Source organism: Panthera pardus, unplaced genomic scaffold (genome assembly GCF_024362965.1).
Source record: "Panthera pardus isolate Hobbes unplaced genomic scaffold, ASM2436296v1 HiC_scaffold_7, whole genome shotgun sequence".
NCBI classification, from domain to species: domain Eukaryota; kingdom Metazoa; phylum Chordata; class Mammalia; order Carnivora; family Felidae; genus Panthera; species Panthera pardus.
Genome location: NW_026527002.1, coordinates 16,096,448 through 16,112,880, shown reverse-complemented (window position 1 = coordinate 16,112,880; position 16,433 = coordinate 16,096,448). Strand labels below are relative to the sequence as shown.

The following is a 16,433-nucleotide window of genomic DNA, read 5'->3' as shown; positions in this document are numbered from 1 at the left end:
GAACATAAAATGTAATATTGCCCATTGTGTATTACATTAGTAATAGTTACTATTGGTGCTTTGTACTTGGCCAGACCCTATGCTTTGGTGGGTTTTTTTATTCCATACACTCGTGAGGTTGTGAATAATTCAAAGCTCAGGTTCACCCTCTCTACCTTGACCTTGAAGTGAAAGCCAGCTTCAGTACTCTGCTTACCTTTGTGCATTCCTGCTTTTACTTAGTTTTTGCCTGAGTGTTCCTTAAATTTCTTACCAGCTCATGGATTCATTGCAGTAGATATTTTCTATATTTTCCGCTATTTTCACTTTTCAGTGGTAGGATCTGTTCTCTGAACTAGTCCACTGTTGGAAATGAAAGTGATCTCAGAGACTTTGATAAGAGATTCATTCATTCTACCTTGTAAATAGTATAATAGAAACATGGATTTTGTCCTGGTTAGCTACTATTTACCTCAACGACTTCTTCCAAATCACTGTCAGTTACAGAACTGGATAGAAGTTTTAATATTAGCTGCTGTAACTTGCTTTCATCTACTAAAGGAGTGTGGACTAGGGAGAGCTAAACCAAAAATTCTTTCTCTGGCCTAGGTCTGGAAGAAACTTTAAGCCCAAAAGATTTGGTTTGAGATTTGTTGAGCAGTGGCTTTCTTGTCACTTGATTTTTGTATTGTGTTCAAAGCTGTTTCTTACTGGTTTTAACATTACTGAGATGTAAGAGAAAGGAATGTTATTTGCATATATGTGTGCTGGGGTGGGGGGGGGCACCAGGTAGCTGGGGGGTGGGTGCTATTTAATTTGAATTTTACCATTTGTGAGATTTGGCCTTTTGCCCTCCCAGTCCTCTCCTGCTTGTGAGCCTTTAGATTTTGGTTTTAACCATCTTATCTCATTTGGTAATCCTACTATATGGTCTTGATTAGTAGATGACTACCCCCAAATCCCTTTCTCCAGCCCACCTCTCCTTCAAGGCCTTGAGACCCACAAGCCCAGCTACAGAAGGTATACTTCCATTTAGTTGTCCCTGGACCGCTTAACCCTTCACCAAAAGATTAAAGCTAATCAGTCTCTTGAATCTCATCATCTTTCTCCATTCCCATGACTATCCCCCTGTCCTAATCTAGGGCATCATCTCATTCTGGTTTAAGGCCTGGATTAAAAGCCTTCTTACGGATCTCTGGAAGACTGAAGTCCACTGTGCTAATCCATTCCACACACTGGGACCCAAAGTATTTTTTCCAGAATATAATTTATTCATCACTCTCTATGTGAAATCTTTCAGTGCTCCTCCTTTATCCTTTGTGTACGATTCAGATTCCTTAATACCATTGACCAAAATCTTTTATTACCTTTCTGGTCTCAGCCTTTTCACCACTCCCAATTTTACTTTATACTTTACCTGTATTAAACTTCTTTTGTGAGTGGGAGGGAGTAGATTTTGCTCCTCTTTTTGAAATTCAAGCTGAAGTACAATTTCTACTCAGTTTGAGGAGTTTTAACAAATGCATACACCCATGCAACTAATACTCCAAATGAGATACTGTACTTTGCAATCACCCCCAAAAATTCCTTTGTGCCTCTTTGCATCAGTTCCCCCCAGCCCCTGCTGTAGACAATCCCTGTTGATTAGTTTTGCCTTTTCTAGAATGCACTTTTTTTTCCCTGATTTCTTTCACTATCACAGTGTTTTTGAGATTTATCCCTTTTACTGCATGCATGAATCAGTTTCATTTTGTTACTTAGTAGTGAGTAAGTAACCCATTGTATGGATATATCACAGTTCATTTATCCATTATCAGTTGATGGATACTTGCATCATTACCAATTTCGACTATTATGAATGAAGCCGCTGTGAACATTCATGTTCAGGTCATTTTTTTGGACATACATTGGATTTGCGGAGTTCAAATTGCTGCACATCCATGCCATCACTAGGTATTGTCGGTCTTTTTAATTTTAGCCGTTCTTGTGGGTGTGTAGTGGTATCTTGTGGTTTCAGTTCTCATTTCTTTATTAAATATGTTCAGCATCTTTTCATGTGCATATTAGTTATTTATCTCCTATTGTGACTTATCTGTTGAAATCTTTAGCCTATACTTTTAATTGGGTTGTCTTCTGCTAAAGCTATGAATTTTTAATATCTATATAATATATTCCAGATACAAGTTCTTTGTCAGATATATGTCAAATTTATGTTGTTCCCCCCTCCAAATTTGCTTTATGTAATTAGGTGGATATAAATTAATGAACAAAAACTTAAGGTATGTGTAACAATTTAACAGAACCTAGAGGTTTACAGGGTGACTGGGTGGGTCAGTTGGTTAAGTGTCCAACTCTTGATTTTGGTTCAGGCCATAATCTCATGGTCGTGAGATCAAACCCCACATTGGACTCCACACTGAGTGTGGATCCTGCTTGGGATTCTCTCTCTCCCTCTCTCTCTGCCCCCTCCCCGCTCATGCGCATACTCTCTCACAATAAATAAACGTTAAAAAAAAGAAAAAGATACTCGACAATCAAAAAGAATGAAATCTTGCCATTTGCAACTATGTGGATGGAACTAGAGGGTATTATGCTAAGCGAAATTAGAGAAAGACAAATATCATATGACTTCACTCAATGAGGAATTTAAGATAAAAAATAGATGAACATAAGGGAAGGGAAGCAAAAATGATATAAAAACGGGGGGGGGGGGGGACCAAACGTAAGAGACTCTTAAGTATAGAGAACAAAGGGTTGCTGGAGGGATTGTGGGAGGGGGGATGGGCTAAATGGGTAAGAGGCATTAAGGAATCTACTCCTGAAATTATTGTTACACTATATGCTAACTAACTTGGATATAAATTAAAAAATATTTACACAGATATAATGAGAAAATGCTCTTTTGACAAAGGAATAAAATATTGTTTTTAGAATATTTGAATTATGATTATTAGGGGCCATGAAAAATATAAGCAGACTATGATAAAATAAAAAACCTGGTGGTTTGCTTTTTCATATTTGAGCACTGTCTTTCAAAGAGCAGAAGTTTTTAGTTATAATGAAGTCCAATTAACATAAATTTTCTTTTATGATTACTGTTTTTGTATATAGAAATCTTTACTTAACCCAAGATGATGAGTATATTCTCATACTTTTTCTTAGAAATGTTTAGCCTTTATGTTTAAATGTGTGATCTGTGTTAATTTTTTACATAGTGAGAGATTGCATGTTGAGGTTCTTTTATTCTCATATGTTTATATGCTTTCTCCAATGCCATTTTTTGTTGGAAAGACTACATTTTCCTTTGAGTTACTTTGGCACCTTTGTTGAACATCAGTTGGCCACAAAAGTGTTGGTCTGTTTCTGAACTCTGTTCAGTTCTATTGATTTTGTCTGTCTGCGTAATAACCACTATCTGGATAACTGTAGCTTTGAAAGGAGTCTTGAGATCAGGTAGTATAAGTCCTTCCATGTTTTGTTTTCGTTTTTCCAAAAAAACTTTTGGCTATTTTAGGTCTTTTGTATTTCCTTATAAGTTTAGAATGAGCTTGTCATATTCTCCCCCCTCTCCAAAAAAAAAAAAAAAAAAAAAAAAAAAGGAAAAAAAATAGCATGCTGAAATTTTAATTGGGATTGCCTTGAATTGATAGATTAACTGGGAAAATTGATGTCTTAACAATATTGAGCCTTTCAATCCATGTTTATTAGTTTACTAGGTATGCTGCCCAAACAAAACATCACAACTGGGTGGCTTACAACAACAGACATTTATTCTCTCATAGTTCTAGAAGCTAGACATCACAAATTAAGATGTCAGCAGGGCCATGCTCTCTTTGAAGTCCCCAGGGGAAGAATCTTTCCATGCCTCCTCTGGTGGTTGCTGGCAATCCTTGGCATTCCTTGGCTTGTAGATGCATTATTTCAGTCTCTGCCTCCATCTTTATATGGCCTTCTCCCTGTGTAGTTGTATGTCTGTGTCCAAATTTCTCTCTCCTTATAAGATCACCAGTTATATTGGACTCAGAACTCATTCTAACCCGGTATGCCCTCATCTTAATTACATCTGCGGAGAACCTGTTTCCAAATAAGGTCACATTCACAGGTATCCAGAATTAGGACTTTGACATGTCTCTTGAGGGAACACAATTCAGTCCCACAACAACATATGGTATATTTGTCCATTTATGTAGCTCTTCTTTAATTTCTCTCAAAAATGTTTTAAATAGTTTACATTGTATAGCGCTTATTGCACACATTCTATTAAATTTGTCCCTAAGTATTTCATGTTTGTGGATGCTATTGGAAATAATATGTATTTGTTTGTTTGTTTGTTTTTTGAGAGAGAGAGAGAGAGTGAGTGAGCATGAGCAGGAGAAGGGCAGAAGGAGAGAGAATTCCCAGCAGGCTCCACACCAAGCACAGGGTCTGACCCAGGGCTCGATCCCATGACCATGAGATCATGACCTGAGCCGAAATTGAGAGTCAGACACCTAATTGACTGAGCCACCCAGGTGCCCTGGAAATAATATTTTTTAAATTTCATGTTGCAAACATTTTTCATTTGTATATAGAAATACAGCGATTTTTGTATATTGGTCTTATGTCTTGTGACTTTGGTAAATTTTAGTTCTAATAGGGTTTTTTTTGTAGAGTTTTTAGGATTTCTACATAGGCAAACTGATTGTCCTGCAAATAAAGACAGATTTTCTTCTCCTTTCCAATTTGTATGCCATATGTTTCTTTTTCTTGTCTTAATGCATTAGCTATAACTTATAATACTATGTTGAAGTGGTAGAACAGACATCCTTGCCTTGTTCATGATGTTTGGGAAAAAGCATTGTTTTTTGTTGCTCAGTATGATAATGGTTGTAGATTTTTCATAGATCTTCATAAGGTGAGGAAATTTTTCATTTATTATATTATTAGTAGGAGTGTCTATCATAAATGGGTATTGAGTTTTGTTAAATGCTTTTTCTTTGTCAATTGAAGTGATTGTATGATTTTTTCTTTTAATATGTTGAATTACATTTAATTGTTTTTTCAAACATTAAGCCAATTTTGGATTCTTGGGATAATTTACCCTTAGTCATAATGCATTTCCTTTTTATATATTGTTGAATTTGATTTTCTAATGTTTTCTTAAAGACTCTTGTGTCTTATGAGGGGTTTCATCTGTGGTGTCTTTTTCTTATAATGTTTTTGGTTTTGGTATCAACTGATTTTCAGCAATTTTGTTGTCATATCTTGGTGTGGTTTTGTGTTTTTCCTATTTGAAGTTCATTGACCTTCTTCGATATTTGGATTGGTAGTTCTCATCAAATTTGGGAAATGTTTAGGTAATTTACACTGCTCTCTTTTTCTACTCTCTTTATTCTGCTGTTAAGCCCAACTGTGAATCTTTTAATTTAGATACTATATTTATCAGCTACAAATAGTCCATTTTTTTTAAGTTTTAATTTATTTTTTCATTGTTTGCATGTTTTCCTTTAAATCTTTGAAAATATTATATATAATAACATTTTAGAAATTATTTTCTACTAATTCCATCATCTTGATCATTTCTAGGTTTGTTTTTATGACTTTTTACCCCTTGGGTTGGGTTACCTTTTCCTGTTTATTCTCCTAATTTGTAATTTTGTCATGCTTAAAAGAGTGTTGAATTTTGATCTGGCAGACAGTTTTGTTACTTGCTGATCAGCCTGATCCTTTTCGGCATATTATGAGTTTTGTTAGTGTGGGTCTAGAATGGTGTTGTTCAATAAAATTTGCTGCATTGATGGACTAGTTTTGCCCTTCTCCTAAGGTAGGGCATTCCTGGGGTCTCTGTGGAATGTCCCAGATATTCTGTGAGAGCTCTTTACAGTGGTTGGTTGCGACTCATGTCTCCTTTAGTAGTTCTTCCCTTGGTTATTCTCCTGGCCTCATGGAATCTCATACTGTACATAACTAGCTTAATATTTAGCCAAGGAGTCAAGAAGATTCACTTTCAGAATTTTAGAGCCTATTTTCTTCACACTTTCCCTCTTTGGTACTCAACCTACAAATTTCAAGCACTTCAGCTTCCCTGAACTCCAGTGTCTGATTCAATTATAGTATTATGGAATCTTGGAATTGGCAGAGAGCATGAAGATCATTTGTCCTAGCCTGTCTCATAACCTCCTTGACAGAGGCTTGTTTGAGGCAGCTCTTCTCAATTTACATGGCTCAAGTTGTAGAAAGTTCTTAGATAGTAATATTGAATCAAATTCTATTTTCCACAAACTTACTGCATGTTAGTCTTATTTCTACCTTCTGTAATTTCACCAAAAAAAAAAAAAGCCAAACTGCCTAGATTATTTTACCTTATAGCTGTTTAATACCAATTCTGCCCCTCTTTATTTCTTTGCCAAAAGCATCTCCGTTCATAATACTGTTATCCCTTATGTATATTATTCTTATCTGCATTTTAAAATGCCATGTATGGGGTACCTGGGTAGCTCAGTTGGTTGACCATTTGACTCTTGATTTTGGCTCAGGTCATGATCTTAGGATCATAGGATTGAGCCCTGTGTCAGCCTCTTCACTGAGCATGGAACCTGCTTAAGATTCTGTCTACTTTCTGGCGCCTGGGTGACTCAGTCGGTTAAGCATCCGACTTCGGCTCCGATCATGGTCTTATGCTCTGTGAGTTCAAGCCCCACGTCGGGCTCTGTGCTGACAGCTCAGAGCATTGAGCCTGCTTCGGATTCTGTGTCTCCCTCTCTCTCTCTCTCTCTCTCTCTCTCTCTCTCTGTCCCCCATTCATGCTCTGTCTCTTTCTGTCTAAAAAATAAACATTAAAAACAATTTTTTAAAAAAAGATTCTCTCTCTACTTCTCCCTCGGCCCCTTCCCTGACTTGTACACTTGTACACATACTCTCCCTAAAATTAAAAAAAAAATTAAGATATAAGGGGTGCCTCAGTGGTTCAGTTGGTTAAGTGTCTGACTTTGGCTCAGGTCATGATCTCACAGTTTGTGAATCCAAGCCCCACATCGGACTCTCTGATGTCAGCACAGAGCCTGCTTCAGGTCCCTTGTCCCCCTCTCTTTCTGCCCCTCTCCCACTCACTCACACACGCACACTCTCAAAAAAATAAACATTTTTTTAAAAATAAATAAAAAATAAAATGCCATATATGTATGCATCTTCCAGTGTGATACTCAGACTGAACTCAGTCTCATAAAAGTGGTCTGTATTGAGAATAATGGAACATCCTCTATCTGGATACTTATTTGACTTTCAATGTCTCCTAAGATTGCTTTTAATTACTGTCTCTTATTTAGAGATTAAACATTCTGACTTTTTTTGTTATTTGTAATTAAGCATGCTGTTTTATCCTTTGCATTTATATGCAGATTTGATATGCATTTGTCTGATCTGCACCCCAATAAATGAACTGTGGAACTAGACGAGGTCAAAAGCAGAGTTCTGTTAGTTACCTCTAGAATTCTTCCACTAGTTTGATATCAAGTACTTAATCTCTGGGTATGTTTTAGTCAGCTAGGAGTCTGCCTAAATGTAGTGTGGGGCTCACATTGCTCTGTTTTTTTTTTAAGATTGCCACTAGAGACTTCATGTTCAGCTTTGCTGAAATTAAGGTGTCCCCTGTTTGTGACATTCTCCTGGTCTAATAATATACCAGTAGTCTTACACTTACAGCATGCACGTTGATGTTCTTTTTCTAAGTTCGTACCCTATAGATCTGCACTACTGTTTTTTCTTCTAAAAATTGCGACCACTTCTACTTTTCCATAATTTTTAATATATCATGAACAATGGTTCAATATGCAAATCTCAGTTCTTTTAGTATCATAAGACAGTTGTCTGTAACAGAAGACTTGAATGTTTTGTAAAATGTCAGGGTGCTTTTACTGCTTCCTCCATACTCTAGGACTAATCGCATGCCCATTGTCATCAACTACTGAGATACTATGTAACAAAAAACTTAATTGGGAGCTGTAAATCAATATGATACAAAGGTCTTAATTTACTGGTAAAATTCCCATGTTACCATAGTTCTAAAGTATTTTTGTTATTGAAGCTTCATTTTTTGTCACTTTCATATCTCTTGAAATTCATACCATTTGAAGAAAAATAAGCCCTGATATGTGGATTTGAACAAAAAACCTGCTTTGACACATTATTTGCTATGAAAATTGGCTGGAATTCAAAATGATAAAAGCACAATTGGAAGGTTTTGACTATAGTGTTTATATTTTTCTATTATAAGTTTCGTTATAGTTTTCCACAGACACAACATTTGTATAAAGAACTCTGGGATAGGCTATTTCTGTCCATGAGAATCCAAAATTATAGACGCTGATGTCAATGCAGATGAGGGTAGCCTAATTTGGTTAAGGGAAGGACATGCTGAGTCTCTATATGGATAGCTAAAGGCTATTGCCAAGATTGACAGGTGTCCTGTGGGTGGCAGAGAGCCCCAGGGATAAAATTTGCACTTGGATTACTTCTCTAAAACACAATGATCAAAGTCAATGTCTTTTCTTTCTATTGATCACAGTTTTAAACTATTTTAAAATAGTCTGCCTTTAATACTTTGATTTTTCAGATATTAGCCCCAGAAAGTTAAAAAAAAATTATACTTTGTTCTTAAAGTATCAAATTCTGTTTTTGAAAGCTTAGTTGTATCCTGGGCCTTAATTTTTCTGGTATAGTCTGATTTTTTTGTTGTTGTTATCCTTCCATGTTTCACTAACGCTTTGGGGTGAGAAAAGTTCATGTAAAAGGATACATGTGTCATTAGTGTAAAAGAGGTAGCTTTTTCTTTATGGAATAACTTACATGATTCAATCTGGAAAGACTAATATTTAGGAGAATTTTCTATGAAATAAACATAATGTAAAGGAATATTCATACTAATTTGATAGCAGCTTTTGCTTTTATTTCATCTTATTGAATTTTTTATTATTAAAAGAAGTCTTGTAACTTATAAATTAGTAGTAAATATCTCATATCTCACAAAAAGAAAAAAATTTAAACCTAATAGGTCCATGCCATTAAGAGTGTTAAGGGTACTGTTTTAAGAAAAAAATTACATTGCCTAAGATTTTTGTAAGATGTGAATGATGTACATGTATCATTAGCAATGAAGGATCTATGGGTTTTTTTAGGCATAAATTCAATACTGTTTCTATTCAAATAGAGAATGTTCTAATTTGGGAGGCTTGTGTCCTGATTATCTCTGTATTTTACTGTTAGACATACAGTAGAAATTTAAGAAGAGGGTGCTGGGAAAACCACTTTAGGGAGCCAACCTATTCACTAGTGTGAACAATGAAAGCCAAGACCCTAGCTCTCCTAGGCCCTAGACAAGCACAGTGCAAGTTGCCCTCATAGATCCGTGTGACTTCAGTTAAGTCTTTTGTTGGGTTGAAGCTGGAGTGATTAGGTCAGTATCCTTCTTGGGTCTTAAATATCTAATTCTGATTTGGCAAAAATTTACTGAGAGCTGCTATAAGCGAAGTATTCTTGTATGACACTCTTGTAAGCCCTGTGAAGGTGAGGAGTAGAAGGGCCCACGAAGTGGTGACTTGCCCTGGCTCACTCAGCTCTTGGGAGTAAAGATGCAAAATAAACCCAGACTCTTGTCTCTAAGACTAGTAGAGTTTTGAGATGGTGGAAATAAACTCTTGACAGAAATTCACTTAAATGAGAGAACTGTTAGGACTGCCTTTCTTACTGTCTTTTTTTTTTTTTTAATTCTGTATCTCAATTCTGATTCTTGCCTTTTTTTCCTGTTCGAGCCTTCCTTTGTAGACTAAATGAAAGTGCAGATTCTTGAGCTCACCGTTAACCAAAAAGACATTTATAAAAATATTTAAGTACTGTACTGAAAACAGCAATCTTGTATTTGCTTCTCAAAATTTGACTCTTTAAGTAGCTGATTGGAAAGGAAGTATGAAAATGAGATGTACTCCTGGACTGAGCATCACGGTGTTGGGCTAATTCAGAGTGTGCAGCATGGGCTAGAGTGGCAGATAATGACCTCAAGTCTGTGGTAGCCACTGGCGCAGGCTCCACGGCCCCTTACCCATGTCCACCAGCATTTCTCCTGAGACTCTGGTGAATACACGTTCTGCTGCTCTGTCCTATCCCTGGGCATCCTTTCGGTTTGGTTACTGGAACCCTACTAGAATGCAGAGAGTAATGAAAGACCCTGACAATCTCATGTCACGCTTAGGTTCCTGACAAAAAAAGTCTTCTCCATTTGTTCAAGGATTGCATTACAGCTTGTTAGTTCAGTAGCAAGAAGAGATATACATAATGTATAAGGTAGAGTGAGAAATTTATGACCATGTGTTATAAACGGTTTCAATTTAGGAAAATTTTGATTTAGATCTGCTAATTTAATTTATGCTTCATTTTGACAGGTCTAGAATTAACTTTTCTTTTAAATAAACTCTTCGTACTGAGGATTGGATCATGAAAATAGCATTAGTATTTGACCCATTTGGGCTATTTCAAATATTTTAGAACCATCCTTTGTGTGGTGTTGACATGCAGATGCCTCTGTCTTGTCACGGACTGCAGTCTGGCAGTACTGTCACGTCCTCAGTATTTCTCCCGCCAGCCCCCTCTTTTCATCTCTACCACCCAGCCTAGGCTCATGTCCTCTCGCCTGGACCTCTGCAGTGGCCTGTTAACTGCCTGGCCAGCTCTACCCCACAGAGCTGTCCTTGACCAATACCTGCTGAAGCTCTTTAGGGTAGCTTTCAGGATGAAGACCAAACACCTTCACATGGCCTCCGCTTTCGCTCGCCCTGGGTTCTAGCCGGCCCTGTTCTTGCCATCTCTTCTTACTGTGCTTTGTTTCATCAGTTCCTTGGCCATCACGTGTTGTGGTGTCTACACAGATCACTCTTCCTGTCCTCTTCATGTTCTTGCCCCTTCATTTCAGCTCAGGGACATTTCAGGAACTGTGGGAAGAAGACCCTCACCTCTCAATTAGGTCAGATCCAGGCTGTGTTGGCAGTTCTTACCTCCACTTCATTGTGGACACTTGTTACATGTGCAATTTTGCACTTATTTTTGTAGACTTTGGTTACAGGAGACTCTGACGAAACTGTAAGCTTCTCAAGGGCGGGAGCCATTTCTGTTTTCACTGGGTGATGATGCCCTTGGCATCTAGCACAGGGCCTGCTGCATAGGAGCAGCGTAGTAACTATTTGTAGAATACTTGGATGAAAGTTTCAGGAAAGACTTTCTCAGCAGTACTACCTGCAACCTGCTGGCTGCTATGAGGTCATGAAGGTGGATGAATATAGGCACACTTGGCTAATAGAGAGTTCACTCACCAGCCAAGAAAAGGCGACATGTACTGAAAAATATTGTAATTATAAACAAGATGGCATTTAGGACGTAGAGATAATATACTTTTAATTGTCTGAAAATGTGCTGCTAGACTGGCCTTTGTCAATAAATGCTAAATGAGTGAATTATAATGTTAAATAGGGCCGGCAATATTTATGAAAGACTCTAACATTCATAAAGTAATCCTAGCCCTAAAGGAAATAAAAAGTCAAACAAATTCAGTGTTAAAAGTTGAAAAGAAAGAATAAAATGCATTAATATTTTTAAATGCCAGGACATTATACTTGTGAAGCTTGTCTATGTGAAAGAAATTAGGAAATTTTTTGTATTGCTAAACATTTTTGGGAAGTTGTGTCAAAGCACTCTGTTTAGTATTCAGATGTAGAAGTCTTTGGGGGTAGCCCGAGACCTCTTCTGTCTACATTTTGTGAGACTTCTGTCTACATTTTGTGAGAGTGTCAGCTCTCACTAAGGTTTTTCCTTTCCTCTTCCAACATTACTTCTGCTCTCCCCCAACCCTGGGGTTGTGGCATTAAGCACGCGCTGGGTAGGAAGGCTGGCTGGCAGCGCCTTCTCAGAGGAGTCAGGTGATCGTTGTTTGAAGGCAGCTGCTTGAGGTTCAAGGCAGTCAGTGTCCCCTCTCTTCTGCCTCCGGACAGCTGGTTATTATCAAACTCATAATAAGTCTTCCTTACTCATTGCCTGCTGGAAGAGGAGGGAGATTATGCAGTGGGCTTTTGGTTGATCCAATGGGAATTACATTGATCTGGTGTCTGGCTGTGGTTCTTATCAAGTGGATCGCCTCTAAGGTAGGCCATCTTTATTTTTAGGATTGTGACGTTCATCATTAGTTTATATATTTGATTGGAATAGAATTACTATGAATTTCTTTTGCTTCAGTTTTTATTTTTCTGATTAAAAGAGCTATGAGTTTTACCTGTCAGCTGAAAAGCTTAATTGTGGTTAAGCGTGTAATTTTTATTCTTCCCCCCACCTTATTCCTCCTTTTAAGGGCTTTTTATGGTATCATTCCTCGGTATTGAAGTAGCTTCCCTCAGTATCATCCCCTTAAAGAAGTTTTTATAGTTATAGAAATATACCTTTTAAGATTAAATAATTATTAAACAATTTATAGTTTTGGTATACATATTTTAAATACTTTTGGAGATAAGAATTTCCTAATACTTACGTTTAATGTATAGTTGTTAAGAATTTCTGAACAGTTAGGAACTTTTTAAAAACTAAATAATAACCTCTCATGTTCTCTGTTAAAGTGTTACTGCTACTAAGATGTGTACCTAACTTATAATATGTTGGAAAAAATGTAAGATTTATTATGTGTCTGTTGTTTTTGAACTTGAATTCTGAGGATCAGGATTCAGAAATGCTTCCATCTAGACAAAAGTCTCAAACTAAAGTAGGAAATATTTAAGATGACACTATGTGAAATTATTTTTTCTATACTTGTCTAAAAATGATTATATCTTTCTTCCATCATGCAGCTTTTTTCTTCCTGTATTAAATTGAAGAATATTCACTTAAGATTTATAAGGCCTATCAGTATTTGCTAAGTAACACAAAGCTTCCATAAAGTTAAATTTCTTTTCCAACCAGGGTTTTAATCCTTGATACATAATTTTTCACATTTAAGCATAATGTTTTGAGCATAACTAACTGTCCCTTATGTGAAGTAGTCTTAGTGAATATGATTGAAGAAATCTCTTTTTAAAAAAATCTCTTAAAAAAAAACAACAGTGTACTCAAATTTTTAAAATCCTTGTGTTTTGTAAGTTAAGAATTAATTTTGTTGCACTGACAGCTGTTTACTCATTGTTTTTAAAGGATTAGTTTACCAAGTTATTGAATGAAGGTCAAGTTAGTACTAATAACACGTTAATTGAGTTGTGGATGTTTTCAAAGACTTTTTACTTTTTTTCTAACCAGCAAAAAATTAAGTTTTTAAACAAAAAGAATGTTAACATTTTAAGTTTGTGTTATTTTTTGAAAAATATAATGTTTGCATAGTCCAGAAGAATGGGAAGGATACTAATTATTCAGTAGATCGATGCAGATAGACAAACACCAGCATGTTTCTCTAGCGCGTGTAAGATGAATATGCCCTTAAAAAGCTCATTTTACTACATCAGAGAAAACTGCTTTTAAAACTTTGACTGGACTTGCATCTTTTGTAGTCTGGTGCTGTTGTTTGGTAATGTTACCAAAAAACGTATTTAGTGCTACTGTTGATTGAGCCCTTTGACCAGTGGTTTACAAATCCACAAAACGGAGCCAACAAAACCTACCTTGTGAAGGTCTTGTATGGATTGACATTTTGTATGAAAGCACCTGTAACAGTTCCTCACCCACAGTAGGAGTCCAGCAAGTGTTAGTTAATGTATTATTACTTTTTCCATGTAAGGGAAATAAACATACTTTTGCACAGTAGATCATGTTAGTGGAAAACTTAAACAGGATAAAAACAGATAAAAATATCTTTGCTCGGTTTTTTAAAAGGTCTGTCTTTAAAAATTATGTATTAACTAATATTGGAACAATTTTTACACCTTTTGACATTCACTTCATAAGTCAGATCTTTGGTGGGAGAGAGATTCATCCTGATTTAAGATGAGCAAGTGTCTAACCGGACACTCAGAAGTCCTGTTGGCATGGCAGTGGATACTTTGGAACCTTAAAATTTAACTTGTTTATGCTGTGGCTGTCAGTTTCTGATTAGCTCAGCCTCGCCCATGTTTTGACCTATACTGGTTTGCTTTACAAGCTGTTCCCAGGATGGCTAAATTAGAAAAGTCACGAGTAGAAGCTTCTCAGTTATTTCCATTCACTGGTGAGGTGAGGTAGAAATGTGGATGATAGCTCAGAGTGTTTTATGACTGTCAGTGACACAGGATTTGGATTAACTTTGTTTTATTATTTTTATTAAAAATAGAATTTTACTAGCAGATGACTTTAAAATGGTAATCTTTAAAAAATATGTGTTACGTCTGTGCTGCAGTGTTGGTGTATAAAGCACTCATAACTATGGTTTAAAATAACTAATTCTAACATGCAAATCAAATTTTTATTGTTCTTCATGATTTACAGTATATTTTTCAAAAATGTGTTACTTTAGATTATTCTACCTCAATTGCTTAGTGAGAGAATTTAATAATATTTTTAATAATAATATTTTTAATCTTGGTCTGTGAGGAGATAAATGAATGAATTATCCCTGAGGATATATTTGTTGATGGGTTCAGATAGATATATTTTAAGGTCCATTCTTTAAAATTGTCTTATTTGAATTTATTTTATAAGAGTTATGTGTGGTTTAATGTAGCATTTAAACTATTTTTGGATAAAACTTAAATTAGTAATGAATAGAATAATTTGAATAATTTGTACTTCACCAAGTAATTTAACATATTTAAAATTCTATTCTTTTGCCAGGTTTTTATGATTAATATAGACCTTATCACTCTTATTTCTAAATTAATGCCTCTATAAATAAGTCTAAAGGGATTACCTTAAAAGAAATTTAGTATGCCATAGATATAATTTAGATTCTGTTAACTAACTAGTTTTTGACTTACATTATTTTAACAGAGAACTGATATTAGTCTTTCTCAGTCCTTATAATGAGATTTTACATTCCTAATTAGTGGCTGTTTTAGTAAATAGTCATCCTATATTAAAGAAGATAGTAAGGCCAGTCACTTTCCTAAAGAGGGCTGTTAGAGATAACAAGTTACAATTCGTTTTAACAACCTGTTTATCCAAGTTGTTATTGGACACTAGCAGGTTAATAGGTGATGGCCATGACAAGCATTCCATAGTGATATCTATAGTTTCATTAATATGTCCTGGCTGATAGAAATATTTATTTCCACATGTGTGCTCTCTAGTCTACTAGGTTTTCCTCTAATATGGTGGTATTAAGGGGAGGCCTGTAATCTAATAAGCTAAATGTCTTAGGGGAGGATCGACAGCAAGTATGAGAGGTGCCTTTTCATACCAAGTGATTACAGTGGCTGTTTGCTCCAGAATAAATAGTTTACCCTGAAACTGTTTTAATTTACACTGCAGTAGGCTTCCTTCGGATAGTACTCTGTTGGTAGAAGACACTTTAAGCATGATGCTGCTATGAGTGTATTCTGTATGATTTAGTCCCTTGGGATTTTAGATCAAGCTTTTTTTTCTTTATAGCTTTCTTTGTAGTAGATTTTTATTTTACTTTTTACTTTTAATTTTATTTTGTGAATATATAATAACTGCACATGTTACAGAATTCAACAGGGGAGTCTAGGTGTCTCAGTCAGTTAAGCATCCAATTCTTGGTTTTAGCTCAGGTCATGATCTCACAGTTTTGTGGGTTCTAGCCTCACGTTGGGCTCCGTACTGTCAGCGCAGAGCCTGCTTGGGTTTCTCTGTCTCCCTCTCTGCCCTTCCCCCACTCAGCTGTCTCTGTCTCTCTCTCAAAAAAGAGAAAGAATTCAACAGATAAACATTGAAAAGTCCTCCTATCTCTGTCCCTCAGGCTCCCTGGAGACAATCAGTGTTAGAAATTAGAAATTTATCTTTGTTTGAAGCTTTTTTGTTTTTGTAAGGATACCTGAAATTGTGTTAAGAGTTTAATTGACATTTTTCTCTTACATGATAAGCATTATAAGGAGATGATAATAATGATTTGGGGAATTATTTTGCAAACTAAATCCAAGTAAGGGCTATAGATAAAAGTAAATTTCTTTATAGTGATAGTGGTAAAAAGATTATTTTTCCTTGAGATTTCTAGGCATGTGTTCAGGAGTTGTAAATCTCATGCCAGAATTTTGTGAGGGAAGAAGATCATTAATCTGATTTGTAGAAATATCTCATTGCTTTAATGTTTATTACTTTGGTTAATGAAGTCAAGCATCTTGTGTTTATGGGCTTATTATTTCTTTTCCTGTGAATAATATGTTTATGTCCGACCTGTTTTCCACACTATTATTCATCACTTTCTAGTTGATTTGTAAGACACTTTTTTGTTCCTTCCATTTTTGGATATAGTAGGAGGAAATTTGCCCTTTGTCATGTCTATTGAACTCATTTTGATCCATCTTTCA

At 35.9% G+C, this 16,433-nt stretch overlaps 1 protein-coding gene across 6 annotated transcripts in view; it reads left to right on the top strand.

The window, feature by feature from the left end:
* The window catches only part of PDE7A (phosphodiesterase 7A), a 150,146-nt gene that overhangs the window by 66,871 nt on the left and 66,842 nt on the right, over nucleotides 1-16,433 (top strand). The window contains exon 1 of one of the 6 annotated variants that reach the window (XM_019421233.2): nucleotides 11,928-12,140. The exons of the other annotated variants lie outside the window; for them this stretch is intronic. Within the exon in view, the coding sequence (XP_019276778.1) occupies nucleotides 12,081-12,140 (60 nt within the window). The 5' untranslated portion in view covers nucleotides 11,928-12,080. Of the gene's footprint in view, nucleotides 1-11,927; nucleotides 12,141-16,433 lie in introns of those variants that run through there. 6 annotated transcript variants of the gene reach the window in all.